This window comes from Hydra vulgaris, chromosome 11 (assembly GCF_038396675.1).
Source record: "Hydra vulgaris chromosome 11, alternate assembly HydraT2T_AEP".
In the NCBI taxonomy this organism is placed as follows: Eukaryota; Metazoa; Cnidaria; class Hydrozoa; order Anthoathecata; family Hydridae; genus Hydra; species Hydra vulgaris.
The window spans coordinates 11,108,246-11,129,026 of record NC_088930.1 but is presented as its reverse complement, the minus strand read 5'-3'; the positions used below and the strand labels follow the sequence as shown (position 1 = coordinate 11,129,026).

Sequence of the window (20,781 nt, the reverse complement as noted above, 5' to 3'; positions counted from 1 at the left end):
AGTGAGATAATAATTTTTTTTAGTTTTTAAAAGTTGAGTAACTCAAACCCTAAAAAAAATCAAAGTTTTTCGAAACTATTTTGTTCCACAGAAAAGCGCCACGATATGAAATAAAGGATCTTCAAAATTTGTATGTAAATAAGGTTGGTAAATCAAATTATCATTTCTTAAGTTATATATAGTTTTCTTTTTGATCAAATATAAATTATGGAATGATATCGGAGTCATACTTGTTTTACATTTAAACATAAAACAAAGAACATTAAATACATTTTGTTGGTATAAATTAAGAACATTCGTTTTAGTTAGGAGAGGATTTGCATGAGTATAACGATCTTTAAAATTAATTACACGTGCAAGATGCTTCTGTTGCCGATAGAGGGGTTCTAACATTTTTTTTAGCACTACCCCAAGCAATATTTGCATAGTTAATTTAGCAATGGATAAATGAGTAATAAAGTTGAATTAAATTATGTTTTTTAACAAAGTTTCTTGCTTTGTATATTATTCCAATATTTTTTGAGATTTTGTTACATAGAGTTGTAATGTGATTTCCCCATGTAAGGTTTTCGTCAATTAGAATTCCTAGGAAAGGAATAACACTTGCTCTCTCTATCTGTATTTTATCAATAAATATTGAAGGCAAATCCCTTGATAGCAGATTCTTTTTTGATTTTGGATAAAAGAGAGTCCATTTTGTTTTTTCAATGTCAATTGAAAGTTTGTTAGATTTGAACCAGTTCGAGATTTTTACTAATTCAGTGTTCATATCATGAAAAAGAGCACTGATGCTGTTATTCGACAAAAAAAGATTAGTGTCATCAGCATACATTACTGTCGTTAATTTAGTGACTTTAAAGAAATCGTTAATATAAATAAGAAAAAGAAGAGGTTCCAGTATAGATCCCTGTGGAACTCCACAGGTTATACTCAAAAAATTTGTAGACAAGGAACTATTGATTTGGATAAACTGATTACGATTATTTAAGTAACTCTTTAGTAAATCAAAAAAATTTCCTGTGATTCCATAATGCTCTAGTTTTTTAATAAAAATTGAATGATCTATGGTATCAAAGGCTTTGGACTAGTCTATAAAAATTCCAAGAGTGAATTGAGGTTTTTCAAACGAATCTGCGATGTTTCGTGTTAGATGAAGTATCGTGTGTTCTGTGGAGTTATTTTTTTTAAATCCGTATTGATTGTTGTGTAAAATGTTATTAATAGAAAGATGTTCGTATAACCTATTGTAAAGGATTCTTTCTAAAATTTTTGAGAAGGCAGATAGAACAGAAATTGGACGATAATTTGTTATGTTTGAAATTTCTCCTTTAAATATAGATGTTACTTTAGCTATTTTAAGTTGATCGGGGAAAATTTCTTGCTTTATTGCGCACCAAAAAATCTGAAATAGTATAGTTTTTATTATCTCATATGAATCAATTATAATGTTACCATTTATATCGTCATAGCCTATGGCTTTATTAACTTTTAACATTTTATAAGCAATATCAAATTCTTTTAATGAAATATCAATATTTAGTGTTGAATTACATGGAAAAATAGATTCAAATATTGTATTAGTTATGTTTGGAATATTTTTAGCTAAATTCGATCCAACAGTTACAAAGAAGTTATGTATCTCATTTGCTATCTCTTTCGGATTATATAAAAAGTTTTTGTTAACTTTGATAACTTTAGGCAAGTTGCATGTTTTTATTTTATGATTTCCTGTAATTTCATTTAAAATTTGCCATGTGCGCTTATAATGCGTAATATTCAAACGCATTTGAGTTAATGTCACCTATTATGTAGACTAATTTCTTTTCATTAATAATTTTCTTTATTTTTGTATTGATAAATGAATTAAAACTGTTAATGTTCCCAGCTGGTGGTCGGTAGCAATAACTTAAAAGTATATTTTTGGGTTTTTTGGCTAAAATTTCAATTGGTAGAACTTCTTTGTCGGCATCAGAAAAACTCATGTCAGGCCTATTAATAAACCTCATTCTTTCGTTTACGTAAAATAAAACTCCACCTCCGCGCTTATTAGTATGACGTGTTAAGTGCATGATTTTAAAACCTGGAAGATGGAAATTTGAATTAGATTTAACATCGCTACACCAGGTTTCTGTAATGCAAATTACGCTAAAAATATTGAACATTTCCTTTTATTATTTATTTATTATTTTATTATTTATTTATAATTGCAAAAAGTTTCAAACTCATTTTTTAAACTTCTTATGTTATAATGTATCACATTAAAGTGATCTCGCTCGAGAAATTCTTTTATTTCGTTGTTAAAAATTAATATAAATAATATAATTAATATAATTAATATAAAATAAAAATAAGAACAGTTATTTAATTTTATGACGTGTTAAGTGCATGATTTTAAAACCTGGAAGATGGAAATTTGAATTAGATTTAACATCGCTACACCAGGTTTCTGTAATGCAAATTACGCTAAAAATATTGAACATTTCCTTTTATTATTTATTTATTATTTTATTATTTATTTATTATTGCAAAAAGTTTCAAACTTTTTTTTTAAACTTCTTATGTTATAATGTATCACATTAAAGTGATCTCGCTCGAGAAATTCTTTTATTTCGTTGTTATAAAAATAAGAACAGTTATTTAATAAAGCATCTGCTTCGTTAAGATAGTTTAAATCAGGATCCGATCCTTTATCAAGGACAAATTCATTAGTTTGAAAAAAATTAAAAGTATTCAACTCAAAATTGTTTATTTGATTTGACTCCATTTTAGTATTTTAAAACTTTGATATAAAAGAATTTCTTTTTAAATTTTTGCTTTTTGAAATGAATCTTTTATTTTCTTTTTTAATTTAATTTAAAAAGGCATTTAAAAAATAATCAAAACAGTAAAACTAAACATTTTGATACTTAGTTGCCTTCGTCGCTTTTCTTCGGTTTCCATTCTCGAAGAATAAGCTTGTCAAACGTAATTACAGCGTATTTTCCTAATGCTCTTTCGTTTAACATTTTTTCTTTCAGTTCTTTTCGTATTTTTATTGTTTCGCCACAAAAATCTTCGTTTATAAAAATGTTTTTTCCTTTTAATTTCCCAGAATTTTTAATTATTTCTACTTTATCTATGTAGTTTAATAGTTTGAGAACTATTGCTCTGTTTTTTTTTATGTCTCTTGGTCCAGTTCTGTGGGTTCTTTCTATTTTTATTCCTTTAACTCCAAGAACCTCTTCAAATAATTTAAGAACTTTTTTCTCGCTATCTTCCCAGCTTTCATGTTCGCTTATTCAACTTCTTATTCATTTAGTATGTTATTAACTTTAGAAACATTGTTTGTAATGTCTAACTCAAGCTTATCAAGTCTTCCTGTTATAATTTTAACATTAGCATCTGTAATAACAGCAAAATATTTTTCTTGTTCTTTTAACTTTTTTTTAGTTTTTTCAAGTATATTGTTCTTTTCTTTTTCCAGCAACATATTTTCAATATTCGTCATTGTAAAATCCATTACTGAGTAAGTTGAATATTCTTTATTGACGCAAAATGTAAAAGTTTACAATTTTTTGTTTCTGTTAAATAAAACACGTCCGTTCGCGGCAAATCAAATCAATTTTTTTTTTCAAAATTTCAATTTTTACAATTTTCATTTATTTATTTTGTCGACTCTTATAATAATAATTAAAAAAATATTTTTAAATAAATTAAAAGGCCTAAATAGATTTGGTACTGGATCATAAAGCGCCTTAGCAACGAGCCTTAGAGATATATTTCTTGCAATATCTTGAAAAACATAAGTCTAATTTGTAGTTTTTTTGTTTTCTTATGACTGAATTGTTCCTTAAAAAGGTTTTATCGACCAACATAATAAAGCAGAAGATATTGCAATAAAGCAGAAGATATTGCAGTGTTGGTTTTTATTGTGTAAAAAACTTAATGAACTTTTAGTATTTTTTTAAATTGAGTTTTTCTAGCGATTAATTTTTTGTGCATTTTTTAATTTTTTAACAAAGATAACCGCTTTTTAACCGCTCATTGGAATTTTTTCGAATTTTCAGCAATTATTCTTGAGTGTATTTGTGATGTGCTGAACCAAAGAAAATCAATTTTTTTATATTAAAGTATTAAAATTTGAATTTTAGCAAGCTGTACTTATACTTTTTTTCTTTTTATTGATAGAATTTAATGATTTTAAAGTTATTAAATGTTGTTTATTGTATAATTTTTAATTCAGCACAATTTTTGAACATATATAAAACTACTTATAAAGTTTGGTTTGTAGAACATGAATGGTTCTCAAGATATTCTTGTTAAAAAAAGGTCCATTTTTTTGCCTAAATTTTGCTATTTTATGCGCATAATTACCAAGCAGGAGGTTAAAAAAAAATTTTTTTTTGTTATTTTTTGAAATAATTTAATTTAACACTTCAGAAAAACATAAATGTTCCTATAAAATATCAAGTTTTAAATTTTTTTCCTCTTAAAGGGTACTGCCACCTTAAATACTAATTATGTAAAAGTGTTAAGCGGAAATTAGAATACTTGTAAAATAATAATTTATGATTCCTTAATTTATTTTCGATTGAAAAGAGATTAAAGTTTTGAATAGAAAAGTAAAACGACAGACAGTTTTGAAGCCTTTTTATGAATTAAAATACCTTTTAATAAACATAGACTCATAAAAAAACTTTTATAAGTATTTTATAATTTTTAAAATTTGTTTTTGAATTATCTTTAATTTATTGGGAACTTTTGGCTTGCATTTTTTACTTTTATTCCACACTCCACACTTCAGCTTCAGCTTTTGCCTTTTTTACAATTGGCGGACTATTGTTATAAACAAAAAAAAAAGCGGTCTCATTTTTTGTCCAATAAAATCCCGCATGTTAGACAATGTCTAACATGCGGGATTTTATTGGACAATTTATTTTATTGGACAAAAGATGTCATCTAGTTTATATAATATATCATTAGCTTGTCTAAAAAAACACGGATGTAAACACAACGTTTTAGGGAAGTTTTGCCAAAATGGCTTCCCGAAAAAGACATTCTTTTCGAATAATTTGGATATAATATTCATTTATATGTATTTATAAAATGTATTTATAAGTTAGATTATATTATGTTTATGTATTTATAAATGTAATAATTTAATACGTGTATGTATTAATTTATGAATTAGCAACTCTTTTACTGTTGCAAAATCCTAAAAACATTTCCGGGCCATTAAAAAAACCTAGTGTACTTCCTTTAGCTTCAAAAATTGACTTTCAAAAAAGTTATTGTTTACAATACTTTGATATTCTATTGTGAACACCAATTCAAATCAAGAGGAAATCGAAGAAACTACTCATCAGAGTAAAGCTTCTTAAAAAGCATGCAGAAAAGTTCACTAACCTAAAGACAAAGAAAGCTGATTCTCACTATAAGAGGTAAAGCATAAAAGTCCCAAAAACATAGGTTTGTTATTTGATGTACTTAAAGCTATAAAACCGAGCTCAGTATCTAGTGAACGCATATTTTCAACTGAAGGCAATTTTGTGCTCAAAATTAGAACAAGACTTAGTCATCGTTTAGTGGTCATATCATGTGTCTTTTAAATCCTATTTATTTAAGAAAAATTACGATAAGTGAAATAAAAATAATATATTAAGTATTTCTCGTTATTCAATTTTCGTATTAAAAATTTTGGGGAATTTGGAATTCGAAAACCGGTTTTTCAAAAAGTCGGTTTTTGTTCAAACCCAACAGTCCACGGTAAGATTTTTGGTCTTTTACCTTTACACAATCTAATTTTGCAGACCAGATATTTAACGAAAATACAACCATGGCCGTCTATACTAACAGGCCTCGTAAACGCGTGAATCGGAGCCTGGGGGCCAATAAAAAACAACAACAACTAAGAAAAGGTTAAGTGAAGCATGAACATTTGCTTGTAAAAAAGCGTTTCCATATAGTGCGAGTGAACTATAGCTAATCTATTTATTTTACTTAACAATTAAAACCTATTTATTCGTAACAAGCTTCCTACAAAGATAAAAAACATTCCTTAGCTATAAAACCTTGTCTATAAAAAGCTCAGCTATAAGATGCAAAATCTTTCTCAAAGTTACACAATCAGAGGATACAAAAAAATATATTATATAGTATATTTTTAAATGCTGAAGTTTCGAAAAAATCATAACATATTTGGTAACAACAAAATTTGTAACAAAATTTTTAAAATATTTCATATATTTCAGATATAGATTAAAATACTAAATTTTTTACCAAAATCACTAAACAAACAGAAAATATTAGTAACTTAGAGTTGTCATAAGTAAAAAGCACACATAATAAGTTTACTTTGAAAGCTTTAAGATCTTTTGTTGTGACTCTTTAGATGACTTTGGTGCATATAAATTAACATAGTTTTTTAAAAAATGTTTGAAAGTGAAATAGCATGTTTCTTTTTCATGTTAAAATTAAAGACTCTGATATTAACATTAAAATATTGCAAAGTGATTTTCGGCAAACATTATGAACAATTTCATGAAACAAAATATAAGAAAATATGATCCACTGACTAACACTGTCATTTGGTATTTTCAAACCTCCACGATTAATTTTAGCAGTATAATCGCCAAATTCTTCATAATAAAATTTAGCTTCTTCTTGCTCTTTAACTTCATTTCGCACAATATATCCAGCTATATATACTAGTCCTGCTTTTGTATCTTCTTTTCGCACAATTTATCGAGCTATATATACAAATCCTGCTTTTGTATCTATTTGCACACTCTTTTCTAGCTCAGGCAAATTGTCAAATATATCAATAGCATTACTGCTAAGAAAATATCCACATTTCTGGCAGTTATGTCTATTTTCTGCAGATAAAAAATCAATGTCTATACCAATATTGAGACTGAGTTTTGCTCGTTGAATTCTTACTTTTTGAATGAGTTGTTGCAGATTGATAAAATATGTTCCTCCAGATCCTTATTGGAGTTTTCCAAACATTTTTTCTAGTCGGTCAGTTGTAAATTACATAATTAAAAGATTTCTGCAACAAAAACTTTGTAAGGGCTACTAAATCACGACACGTATGAGCTAAGGCTGCCCACGTATCTCTAGTGAATTGATATTGTCTGCTGCCTTGTTTGCTAGTCATTTGTGCTGCCATTGTTGCAAGACTGAGTAAAACTGAGTCTAGCATCTTTTGAAGTTGATATAACTGCTCTATCTGGATCTTTATATCGAATATCAGCATACAGTCCTTTTGTATTGACAATTTTCCAGAACTTAACAAATATTTCAATAAAAGTCATGGTATCATCAGCTTCTTTTATATTAATGTTAGATTTTAAAGCAGTTGCAGTTTCATCACAAAAGACTTGTACACAAGTAGACACCTTTAGTCTTTCAATAGGTTTTGTTGAAACAGACACACGTAAGTTTAGACAATTTTACAATATTATTTTCTTTGAGTTTAAACAAATTTAAGATATTAGACCAACTTGCATATTTAGTTTCCCCATTATATTCATAACGTAACTTTTGGCTTTTTTCTGTAATCCAGTTATTACGAACAGATTTAAGTAGATGCACAAAGTCGTATAACACAAACATATTGTCTTTGGTAAACCATGGATCAACACATTTAAACATTTTAAATAGTGCTTGATTTATACGATTATTATCACATATTATGGCAACCGGTATCCCTTCAGCGCTTTTTATTTCCTCTAAAACAAATTGAGTTTGTTCAAACAGAAATTTAAAATCAAGTTCACAAACAGGTAAAATTCTGCAAAGATATTGCGGTCCTCCATAAAGTGAAACTAACATAAAACTTAAAACAGTAGTTGCAAAAGAATATGGTTTATTTACTGCTTTTCTAAAGATTGAGCCAGCATGATAAGTAAGAGATGGTTTAATGTATACTTCGTCAATCAATAGCAAACACATTTTTTGCATTTCATTTTCAAGTTTAGAAAAAACTGAGTTTAAAAACTCTGTATCATCATCCATTGCAGAATCAAGTTTTGAAGATAGCTTTGTTAGGAGAGAAATACTTGGAAGTTCGAAATCTTGCCTAATCTTCCATATAATGATTTTAAAATTGCAAAGTATTTAAATGCTCGTACAATAGTTTCTGTGATGTATTTTTCCAACTGTAATAGAACTCATATCATGGATGTGTTGCAAAAGATTTACTTTTTTATTGGATTTTGTTAAGTTATTTAAACAACTAGTAGCTTCTTGTAATTTTGAGCAAGAATCGAATATGAAAATCCTGTTTTTTTATAGAGGTTCAATTTTATGTTTAATCCCACAAAAGTATTCCTCAAAAGTAAGATCATTCTTGATTTTAAGCATAAATTTGACAATTTAAGAGTTTTATTTATCTGTTGACTGAATGATCAGCAACTGTACATCAGCTAAATACCAAGTTTCATTAACTGTACCAAAATCAATTTCTTTATTTTTTAACTTCTTATGTAATGAGCTAAAGGATGTATTTTATTAGCAGCTAAAAATATATCAAGTTTGTCGGGCATAATGTTACGGACAGATGGAGATGCTTTAAAAGTTGTTCTAAATGGAAGTGGTTAAACTAGGTTTGATACATGTAAAAACTGATGGAGGATCACGAGGCCTTTTATGGTCAAATTTGGTATATAGCATTAATCCAACGAGTATATTCTTCTTTTTCATCAGGAAGCCGGAAAACTTTTTCTTTATTTTACTTATTGCAATTACCACCTCTGAATACGCGTTTACGAGGCATGTTAGTACAGACGACTATGCTAATAACCCAATGACGGCAATTACTTGAAATTCACCTTACCTCACTATGTATTGAATAGTACTATTGCCAAATTTTATAAATGAAAGTCTAATTTTTATTTAGTTATTAATTTGGACAATTTAAAGTGAATTCTGGTCCATTGTGCTGCGATATCCTAGGGTAGCATTTCTAAAAAAATGAAGTTTTACAGATTTTATTTACTCATTTTTAAGCGAATAAAAAGTGTATTAACGATATTTTATTCTACTCGGACCTTAGAGAATGGGAAAGTGGTACTTTTGGTACACATTGCTTAACAGTCAGTATAATACGCGCGTGCAATCATGATTATGGCATGGCGTGAGCTAAAATTATCTAATATTAATAGTTTTCATTTACAGGGTGTTTTATTACTGTTTATTGCCAAGTTTAAGCACATTATTTGATTGTAATCTGAGTGTTTGTACTGAGCACTATAAGGGTTAAACATTTTGAGCAACAAATATAAATACTCTTTAAAATCAAGTATTTTTCACCAGACTCCAGGCGAAATATTTCATTTACGAGAAAAGGATTTGAAATGTAGATAAAAAATTATAGAAATGTGTAAAACAACGAAAAAAGTTAGTACTAAATTTATTAAACGTTTCTTTCCTATGGCTGATTAAAAAATATGATTGAATTGAAGAGAATTGTTAGTTTTAAAATTATCTTTGTATTTCATTTAGGTCTCCTTCGCAAGACGTTCGGCTTTTTCTATCACATCATTTAAATTTCCAACCATATAAAACGCAACTTCAGGCAAATGATCCATTTCTCCTTTTAATATTTTTTCAAAACCAGCAATGTTTTCCTGAAATAGAAACAAAATATTAAATTGTCGTTTAATTGTTAATTCAAAAATACTTATAAACTGTTCAAAGTACATAAAATAAAACAAAAAAAGTACACCCACTTCTAATTGAACAAGCTTTCCGGCATGACCCGTGAATATTTCAGCAACTTGGAAAGGTTGAGATAAAAACTTCTGAATCTTTCTTGCACGAGCTACAATGTTTTTATCTTCCTCAGACAACTCATCCATACCAAGAATAGCAATAATATCTTGAAGCGATTTGTAATCCTACAATTTCAAATTTCATTTTTATTATTTTGTTTGTAATGCAATAAGAATAGAACTTAACAAATTTTGTGAGCCACACAAAAAGGTTTTTCCAAAGTATTTGGAGCAAAACCTATTAAATCAGTTTAACTTATTTAAATAATTACCCAATAAACAACAGACACTAGAAAACTAACCTGTAATATCTTTTGAACACTACGTGCAACATCATAATGCTTTTGACCTACAATATTTGGGTCCAAAATACGTGAATTTGAATCCAAAGGATCGACAGCAGGGTATATTCCTAACTCAGCAATTCCACGAGATAATACAGTGTTTGCATCTAAATGTGCAAAGGTAGTAGCAGGTGCAGGATCTGTTAAGTCATCAGCAGGCACATAAATAGCTTGCACTGATGTAATTGAACCTTTTCGAGTTGTAGTGATACGCTCTTGCATAGTACCCATATCAGTGGCCAAGGTAGGTTGGTATCCTACAGCAGAAGGAATACGACCCAAAAGAGCAGACACCTAAATAACATAATAAACTTAGCTTTGTAAAATAACTAACAAATTGTACTAAAATACTTGTTTTCATGCTGCAAATATATATAGTGGTGTATATTACTTTACATATATTCAAATACATCACTATAAAAACTCAAATACATACTTCTGAACCAGCTTGTGTAAATCTGAAAATGTTGTCAATGAACAATAGCACATCTTGCCCTTCAACATCTCGAAAATATTCAGCAACTGTAAGACCAGTTAAAGCAACTCTTGCTCTTGCACCTGGAGGTTCATTCATTTGGCCATAAACCAAAGCTACTTTAGATGATTTATCTTTCAAATTGATTACTCCAGTTTCCATAAACTCGTGGTATAAATCATTACCTTCACGTGTTCGTTCTCCAACACCAGCAAACACAGAATAACCACCATGAGCTTTGGCAATATTATTAATTAGCTCCATGATTAATACAGTCTTTCCAACACCAGCACCACCAAAAAGTCCTTTAATAAAAAGAAAAAGAAAAGTTATTTTTATGATTTATATTAATAGCTTATTAGTGTGCAATTAAGTGAACACAAACTATTAAATTCTTTAAATTTCAACAAAATAAATTAGCAGAATTACACTAAAAATAAAATCAAAAATACAACACAAAATACTTTTTTACTGCTAAATTAATTTAGAGATTTTGAACAACAATTTAACTGTTTTTAACTACACTTACCGATTTTACCACCTTTTGCATATGGTGCTAGTAAATCTACAACTTTAATACCAGTGATTAAAATCTCTTGCTGGACACTCATTTCAACAAAAGCTGGAGCTTCTGCATGAATAGGAGCTTTGGTTTTTGTAACGATTGGTCCCCTTTCATCAATTGGCTCACCAATAACATTCATTATTCTACCTAATGTTTCAGGTCCAACAGGAATACAAATAGGACTACCACTATCAACAACTAGATTACCACGCACAAGCCCTTCTGTACCATCCATGGCAATAGTTCTAACAATATTTTCTCCTAAAAAATTTCTTGTATGTATATATGTATGTATGTATATATGTATGTATGTATGTACACACACACACACACACAAACACACACACTTTTACAACATAATTTTTATAAAAGCAATTTATTTAAAAACCTTTATGCACTGAAAGTTTTTATTAAATCTTGCGAGTATATATAAAAGAAAAAAAAGACTTTTTTTTTTTATATAAAAAAGAAAGTTATATAAATCTTGTGATAATAATAAAAATTGTGCGAACTCATTATTCCTATTATAAAATAGAAATTTTATAATCGGAATAATGATTTTAATTTTCAATGTTTTTAACTTTTTTAAAATATTTTTAATTAGTTCTTTGATGAGTTTTTAATATTATAAATTTATGCTAATCTAGTTTTATTAAGCAAGAGAGTTGATAAAATACAGATTAATATTTGTTTAAAACTGTTTTTAGAAAGGTATTAAGTTGTTAAAACAAATTTTTTCTTAATTTTAAAATTATACAAATATAGCAAAACTTGAAGAAAATAATTCTTTTTTATTTAAATTAAAATTGATTATTTTATATCAAAGTAATAAAAATTTAAAAGATTTAGTTGTTTATTTAATAATTAATAGAAATGTTTAACAATATTGTAATAATTACAAGTAAAATTACCATTAAAATTTTAACTTGTTAGTTGCAAAAGTGCATTACCTCAGTCAAAATTATTTTCCCTTGAATGAAATATAATACACAAAATATTATATATAACATAAAAATTATTAGAATTATCTATTATTTAAAAGTTTATTATTCTTTTTAAAATTATAACTTTTTATTTGCAAACAATTTAATTACTCTAAAGCTTTATTTATTATTATTGTTTTGTATTTCTTTAAGTTTAAAAACCAGAAAAATCCCACCAAAATATAGGTCCTATTTAATATAGGTCATTATTTAAATTTTAAATTAGGTCCATATAAAATAGTGAAAGGCTAATAAAGCATAAAACATACAAAAATTAGTGAAAACTATTAGATTGGTTTTACATCAATTGTTATTTATGTATTAGTAAACTTGGACTAACCTAAATGCTGTGCAACTTCTAAAACCAATCTAGATTCACGCCCTTGTACTTCTAAGGCATTAAGAATGGAAGGTAAATTTGATTCAAACTGTACATCTACGACAGCACCAATAACTGCAACAACCTTTCCTATTGAACCACCAGCTACTTCTTGTTTAGCTGGAGCATTCTTAGTAGCTACAGCAGGTGCTGCTTGGTTTTTGGAAACCTCAGTTGAAACAAATCTTTGAGCTGAATAAAAAAACAATTAAAAAATTTACTTCATTACTTCATACTCAATACTCCATAATTTTAACTTATCCCTCCGATAGGCCATTGAACAGACCAGAACGACACTAATGTCCAAAACTTATTTAAATTTTTGCAAAACTATTACATTATAAAGAGTAAAAATAATAACAAACAATATTTAATAATAATAATAATCATGATACCACAACTTTAAATAGTATTATAATAGTAAATTAATATTTAATTTAATTAGAAAAACATTATATTTTTTAATAAGATATTGAATTTACATATTTACAAAATTACACAAGAGCAAACTCTATTTTTTTTAAATAACTCATAAATAAAATAAAGACAACGGTATTGTTTTTTGTAAAAAAAATCACACTGCTTGGAAGATTTTTTCAATATTATTTGATTAGTTATTTATCCTCGTAAAACTTTTCCCGATAATTTTTTTTGTTTGAGAAATTATAAACAATGCAAAATATTTTTTTAGTAAAAAATATGCAAAACGCTACAAATTACAATACATTGCTTTCATAAAGTTGCTCAAAGTTCAAAATTTAAAAAATATTGTAAATTAGGCTTACAATTAGATATACATGCTGGAAGGAGTCTTTTCTGAGTTTCTTTTATAAGAGAACTTTTTGTAGAGCTTCTACAAAGAGATCTAACAGCCTGGCGAAACATGGTCCACTCGAGAAGAAATAGGAGGTGAAGTGAACAAGCAGTATTGCCTAATAAACTGCGCATGCGTTGGATTATAAGTAAATCAGATAATCTATGGTCAAACGCGTTACGTATTTTACTAACTCAATTTTTTTCATTTACCGAAACAAATGAGAAAACGCGGATTTTACTAACGGGGCACTAAATTTTTCTTTGTGTAATAATAACATTTGAAACTTGTATGAATAGCATAATGCATAAAATACGGTTCTTTGTTCAAAAAAACAAAACTTTTAGTCAAAAGTCTAAAATTGTTTATGTTCATGACAGATCAAATCGAGGTTTTCAAAAACTACATTGATTGAATAATGTAACCCAAAATTTGTGAACTCCATAATCTGAATTCTGATCAACTAACTTGATATTTAAAACTGACAGTAATATAATTTATATCGAAAGACGTTTTTTAAATTTATATGAAAATCTCGTTGAGTTCAAAAGACACGACCTTGTAAAAGTTTACAATCTCAAAAATAACAGGGTTTTTAAACATAATAAAACTGTTTCAATGTTAAAATTTAGTTGTTTAAACTATTATGACCAAAAACAATAAAAAATACAAGAAATCTAAAACGTGTTTAATTGCTTTATAAACAAACGTTAAATTAAGTTATACATTTCGTACGACATTTTGAACATTTTGTAATAAGGAAACTTAAATTTATTTTTGTGACAAATTAGATGAGAGGCTGCTTTAGGCTGCTTATAATATTAGAAAAAGTTTTTAATTTAACGTGATTTTAATTTTTTATTCAAAGCACTCTAAAAAAAAAAATTCAGATGTACAGTAAAACATGTAACCATACGAGGACGTAGACAACTTTTGATGTTTGTGCTAAGCATCTTTGAAACATGAAAAAAAGCTCCATATTTAAGTATGTTTATATATATGAGGAATGGGGATGCTATGCAAAAAATTGCGGTGATTGGAGACTGGGCACAACAAAAACCCAAAAATGTTAGCCCCCCAGCCCAAAGAGGAGGGCAATAAGTCAAATTTGTTTTTGTTTTTTTCAATCTTGAACTTTATTTATATTTATCAACGAATTTCAAATTTGATTTTATAATTTTTTGTTGATCGGCATTTATGACCTTATAAAGTTTACAGCCCCCTCAATTTGAGGGGGTGTAAACTTTAAAAGGTCATAAAAACCGAACAACAAGAGATAATTGAATCAAATTTAAAATTCGTTGATGAATATATATTAAGTTCAAGTTTGAAAAAAACAAAAACAAATTTGACTTATTGCCCTCCTCTTTGGGGCTGGGGGGCTAACATTTTGGGGTTTTTGTTGTTCCCAGTCTCCAACCACCGCAATTTTTTGCATAACATCCTCATCTATATGAACATACTTAAATATGGAGTTTTCTTCATGTTTCAAAGTTGCTTAGCTCAAATATCAAAAAAAGTTGTCTACGACCTTGCCATACCTTTAAAATTGAATGCAATTGCTTCAAGTAACCATCATAAAAAACGGTTTAGGCGCGTGACCCCATTATACGTCTATGAACAACTTTTGACTAATGTTTAAGTTTATTTTTGCAGCGTATAGTTGAGTTAAGTTAATCAAAAATGATAAATTTTTAGGCAAACTCAAAAAAAAGTCTATGCGTCTACTAATAAATGTAACCACACCTTTAAGAACTAATGTAATCTCTACAAGTCACCATCATGCAAAACTGGTTTTTAAGCGCGTGGCCCCTTATACGTCTTTGACCAATGTTTTGGTTTATTTTTGCTGCGCGCAGTTGAATAAAGTTATTTTAAAAAATGTTTATTTTTTAAATTGTTGAAGAAATTATATTAATTTTTATTAATATAATTTCTTCAAATAAATTTTTCATTTAATTTTTAAAAAGTCTAAGTAGTGGTGTTAAAAAGAATTTCTTTAGGACAACGGTTTTACTTTCATTTACAATATTATTGTAATTTTTATGTAACTTTTAAACTCAATACTAAAAAAGTTAATTTGTTTAGTAAAGAAGTCGTAGAAATTTTGAAAATCTTTTGCAAAATTTTAAAATTACTTAGAGACTAGTACTTTTATTAACTTTTCAAGGACTTTTGTGTTTAAACGGGTTGCTTTTTTATTTATAGGTTTTCACTTTTTTACAAACTTAAACTGAAGATGTTGAACTTTGTTTTAAATAAAAAGTTTTTTTCAAACCTTTAATGAAAATTTTTGTTTTTAACTAAACTTGAATATAAATAAAATAATTAGTTTTTTGATGTATAATTGTAAGAAGTTTTGAAATCTTGCTAGGATATTAAAAGATATTATATAACTGAAAGATAATATACATATATATATATATATATATATATATATATATATATATATATATATATATATATATATATATATATATATATATTACGTGTATATTTCAAAAATTAAAGTAAGCAGAGTATATTAGTATCATGTTGACATCCGCAGTATATAAAGAATAACCAAATTAATTATGTTGGCTCAAATAAGCTATAATTATACTAGTCTATAACAAAATAACAAAATACATAAAGTATATATAGTATAATACAAAACGTATATTTATACATACATATATATATATATATGTATATATATATATATATATATATATATATATATATATATATATATATATATATATATATGTATATATATATAGGGTTAGGACTATTGTAATTGTAATGAAAACAATAACAGTAACAATAATTATTGTTATTGTATTAACTTAATTTAGAAACAATAATAATTGTGATTTACAACTACTGTAATTCTGTAATACAATAACAATAAATATTGTATTGCAATTCATCTTTATCAAACAATAACAATATTTGGAAAAAAAATGTATTGTAAAGACCCAGTACTATAACAATAAATAATGTATTGTAATTCGTCTATTGTAATAAAAGACATTAACATTTTTATTTAAGAAGAATTATTATGTTTAACTGTTTGTGTTACCAAAGTTAATTTTCATATATATTTTAAGTTCCTTTGCAGCATTAAAATCAAGAGGAAAAAATAAAAGGGCTGAATAAAATAATTTATGAATGTTATTTTTCATAATAGTAAGGCTATCATCAGACAAGCAATATTTTGCGGCCATTTAGAGCTTAGAAATACATAACAAGATAGGTGATGCGAAATCTAAATATGTAAAAAATAAAATTTGCAATATATTGCAAATCCGTAAATAAAAAATATCAAAAATAACAGTAAGTTCGTCAGAGATGAATATAAATACGTTAAAATACGTTAGCTTTTTTACTTTAATGTAAAGTAATACACTACAATAGTTATTGTAATTTTATTTCATTAAAACAATACAATAGTTCTCGAACTTTATTGTATTGTTAGAAAAAAAACAATACAATACTTATTATAATTGTTTTTCATCCTAGCAATACAATACCAAAATAAATTTTTTTACTTGTTTCTGTAATATTACAATACAATATTATTGTATTGTAATGTGTAATTGTATTTAATTTTTACAATTATAATTACAATAGTCCTAACCCTATATATACATCACATTAACATAACATTTACCCTCCTCTTAAAAGTGTTTACGTGTATTTATAAGTTAAGTTTTTCTGGTGCTTTAGAAATTCGTGAAGATCTATGAGGAAGAATGTTAATTTGCTCTATAGGATTCATTTTGTTTTCTAGTTCCTTTTTGGAGATTAAAGGAGTTTCATTGCTACCATTAGGGGTTGGGGGATAGTTATCAATGGCTGTTACTTCTAAATTGTTGTTTGATGTTTGTATTATAGGAGTTGTTCCAATGGGAGCCAGTTGAGTAGACACTGTAGTCTCATGACCACTAGAAAATCTCACATAAGCATAATGAGGATTTGCTTCAATGAGCTGAACCTCATTTACTGAATCTTCATATTTACTTTGCATTGCATTTCTTTTTATAAGTACAAGTCCTGTGTTGACAAGCGACGAAGGAATTGAGGACCCAGATGATGATCTTTGTTGAAAATTGAAAAGGCATTCATGTGGAATACAATTAGTAGAAGTACATAATAGAGATCTTGTAGCATGAAGTGCATCCGATAGAACTCTTTTCCATGATAATATGGGCAGATTTCGAGATTTTAGAGTGAGTAATATCGACTTCCAAATAATTCCATTGTATCTTTCAACTTGCCCATTTCCAGTCGTTTTGTAAGGGGTTGTTCTGCTAGTTGCAATCCTTTTTGATAAGAACCAGTGCTTTAATTCAGAAGATGTTAATGAGGATTCGCAATCAGAATGAACATAGCTAGGCATACCAAACATGGAAAAAAGATCAGCTAAACAGTTTATTATTGTCTGAGTTGTCGTATCTTTTACAGGATAAGCAAAGGGAAAACGTGAGAATTCTTCTACAATTGTTAGCATAATTGTTCAGGGGTTGAAGAAGGTAATGGACCTTTGAAGTCAATAGATATACATTTGAATGGCTGAGTTGCTTTAATATGGTGCACATCATTTGGGCGGTAGTACTTTATTTTTTATTTTTTTACTTTATTTACATATTCTACAATCTTTACATATTTGTTTTACATCTTTTATTGAATAAGGGAGGTTTATTGATTGAATAAAATGATGGAGGCGAGTAACACCAGGATGGCAAAGTGCTGCACATCTAACACGAGTAAATGTATCTGGACCACTATTATGTTGTCCAGGACGATAATGGATATCATTAGAATATTGAAACAAGGCGATTCTCCAACGCATTATTTTATCATTCTTTATTTTACTGCTTGATTTACAATCATACATAAATACCACTGATCATTGGTCAGTGATGAGAATGAAATATCGACCCAAAAGAAAATAGCGCGACTGGTTTATGGCTTCTAATATCACTTGAGCTTCTTTCTCTACTAATGAATATTATTTTTTACTCCTTTGAAGGGTTTGTGAATGGAAGGCAACAGGCCTTCCATCCTGGTTAAGTGTGGCAAATATGGCAAAATCAGGAGCGTCAGGCTCTACAGTAAAAGGTATATTCTCATCAATGGTTTGCATGGAAGATTGAACAAGCCCATTTTTTTGATGTTTCAAATGCTGATATTTGCTGCTGATTGAGTGGGAATTGAGTAACAGAATTCAAAGGTCTAATTTTCTCTGAAAACTTTCTTATCCATTTTGCATAGTACGAGAACATTTCAATAATATGCTGTAAAGACTTTGCATTATCAAGTGAGGGTAACTTAATGAGAGGAGCAAGTCTCTGAGGATCTGGTTTTAGAAGCCATAAGATATACGGTAACTTAAAAAATCTAAAGTCTCAGTTGAAAGTACACACTTCTCTTCATTAAGGTAATTCCAGCATCAATGGCAGCTAATCTGAACTTAAGTAGATTTTCATCATGTTTTTTCTGACTATTACCACATATTGCAATGCTATCAATGAAAGGAAAACTGTCAATTAGTGTATATGTTTTAACAAAGTCATCTATTTTGTGTTGAAAACATGCAGATCCATTGGTAACTTCAAAAGGCATTCTATTATATTGTCACTATTGTCAGCTTCAAAAGCAGTATATGGTTGATCTTTTTTAGATACAGGTATTTGGTATATAATAAATTTTGTATTTTGAAATTATGCTTACAACTGTTTCAATCTTAGCTAGAGGATATGCGTCCAATTGGGTATACTTATTAATAGTTTCAGAATGATCAACAACCATACAACGTTTAGTCTTTTCATTTACTACTAAGACCTGGGAATGCCGAGGTGAATTACTAGGCTCTATTATTCCTGCTTAGACCAGGCAGTGGATTTCAGATTTAATAAATTCTCTATCTCTTTGAGAATAATTTCTAGATCTAGTGGCATTATTAAGAACATTTTACAAAAAATTGTAAAATGTTCTTAACCAATGGCTGTATGTTTTTGCTGCATCTGTTTAGTTCGGATCTATACCAAGTCTATCAGGTTTCATGAATCGCTCCATCTTTCTTTTATTTCATAATGATATTTTAGCTCTTTTGATTGTAAAGAAAAATTAAAATTATGTTGACTCAAAAGAGCTATAATTATACTAGTCTATAACAAAATATTTACACATAAATATATCACATTAACATAACACAGTATTAGTAAAAAATCTTGACTGCTGTCAACATAGGTCAGTGAATCAGTGGTCAGTGACTGCTGTCAATATAGGTCAGTGAAGTACTAATATATTCTGCTTATTATAATTTTTAAAAAATTTTTTATGGTACAAATGTCTTTCATATAAAAATACTCCTTTTTCAAACCCTCATCTTATTTATGTACTGACCCCCACCACAGGAATAATCCACAGGAATAAATATTTATTAATTGCTTTTTTTAGTATTCTATATTTATCTTTTCTTTATTTAAAATTGAAGGTCCACACTCAAAACTGTAAAAAGAACTTCCAAATATAATCTTAATCTACTAAGTTAAAAAAATAACAAAATAAAGTTTATGTTTTCATATAATTTACAGTTTTGGTGTTAATCTTTAATTGAAAATATTGCATGTTTTGTTCTATTTTATAATTTTAAAATTTTTTATTTATACAGACATTTTAAAACTAAAATAATGATAGACAGTTTAGCATATTTTTTTACCCCTGCTGCAGCTATTTTCCTGGTTTTATTAGTTTATTTATTTATTCATCAGTTTACTAAAAGCAAGTCTTTAATTCGATATTATGGTGAATTTGTTGGTACATTTCTTTCTTGTGTATGCATTCTGGAAATCAATATTATAAATGCTATATATGGAAGCACATCTTTGTATGGTTTATGTAGCGCATATTTCCACCTTTTTTTTAAAAATATATTTTTTGTGAAGACAAAATTGCATGGATCACCATTGGCTTTTATAGATTTATTTTATGTGTTTAACAGAAAGTTTCATTCTAAGTTTGAGATTGTATTCATGATTTTTATACAGCTTATAGCATCGCTGTCAGGTTTTGGTTTTACAAGGTTTTTTTGGGTGATTGTTGATCAAAAGCACATAAGTGCATTAGAATATAGTTGCAATTCTTCTCTCTCCTCATCGTATGCATGGCAGTATGGTGTTTTAATGGAAGCTATGGGTGTTTTTGCATGTGTTTTTATAGATCTTGTAACTCCCAATATATTGAAATATTTTGTAAGGCCTTCTATGACATTAATACTTATACACTTTTTTGGAGATGTGACGGGAATGTGGATGAATCCAGTGCTAGCCACTACACATACTTTTCGCTGTCTTGGTCATCAAAGTGATTGGCAACATTTTGCAGTTTATTGGTTGGGCCCTGTTCTTGGTCTTCTCATGGTTTGGGAAATAAAGTTGCTAGTAAAATCATATTTGAAAAAAGATAAAAAAGAATAA

General features: G+C 27.8%; 3 protein-coding genes across 3 annotated transcripts; 1 reads left to right on the top strand and 2 right to left on the bottom strand.

The window, feature by feature from the left end:
• Window positions 1-2,906: 2,906 nt before the first annotated feature.
• Window positions 2,907-3,487, bottom strand: LOC136086844 (uncharacterized). The gene is made up of 2 exons (XM_065809338.1): window positions 3,339-3,487; window positions 2,907-3,261 (listed from the first exon to the last, which is right to left on the bottom strand). The coding sequence occupies exons 1-2, from the start codon at window positions 3,485-3,487 to the stop codon at window positions 2,907-2,909; spliced, it is 504 nt and encodes a 167-aa protein (XP_065665410.1).
• Window positions 3,488-9,378: 5,891 nt separating this feature from the next.
• Window positions 9,379-13,475, bottom strand: LOC100209130 (ATP synthase subunit beta, mitochondrial). Its single transcript, XM_065810069.1, has 7 exons — window positions 13,287-13,475; window positions 12,463-12,693; window positions 11,104-11,400; window positions 10,536-10,879; window positions 10,058-10,393; window positions 9,714-9,881; window positions 9,379-9,611 (listed from the first exon to the last, which is right to left on the bottom strand). Exons 1-7 carry the CDS (start codon window positions 13,447-13,449, stop codon window positions 9,483-9,485), a joined length of 1,668 nt encoding a protein of 555 aa, XP_065666141.1. The 5' UTR covers window positions 13,450-13,475; the 3' UTR covers window positions 9,379-9,482.
• A 6,520-nt stretch (window positions 13,476-19,995) lies between these two features.
• LOC136086843 (aquaporin-12B-like) lies at window positions 19,996-20,781 on the top strand. Its single transcript, XM_065809337.1, has one exon. The coding sequence runs from the start codon at window positions 19,996-19,998 to the stop codon at window positions 20,779-20,781; it is 786 nt and encodes a 261-aa protein (XP_065665409.1).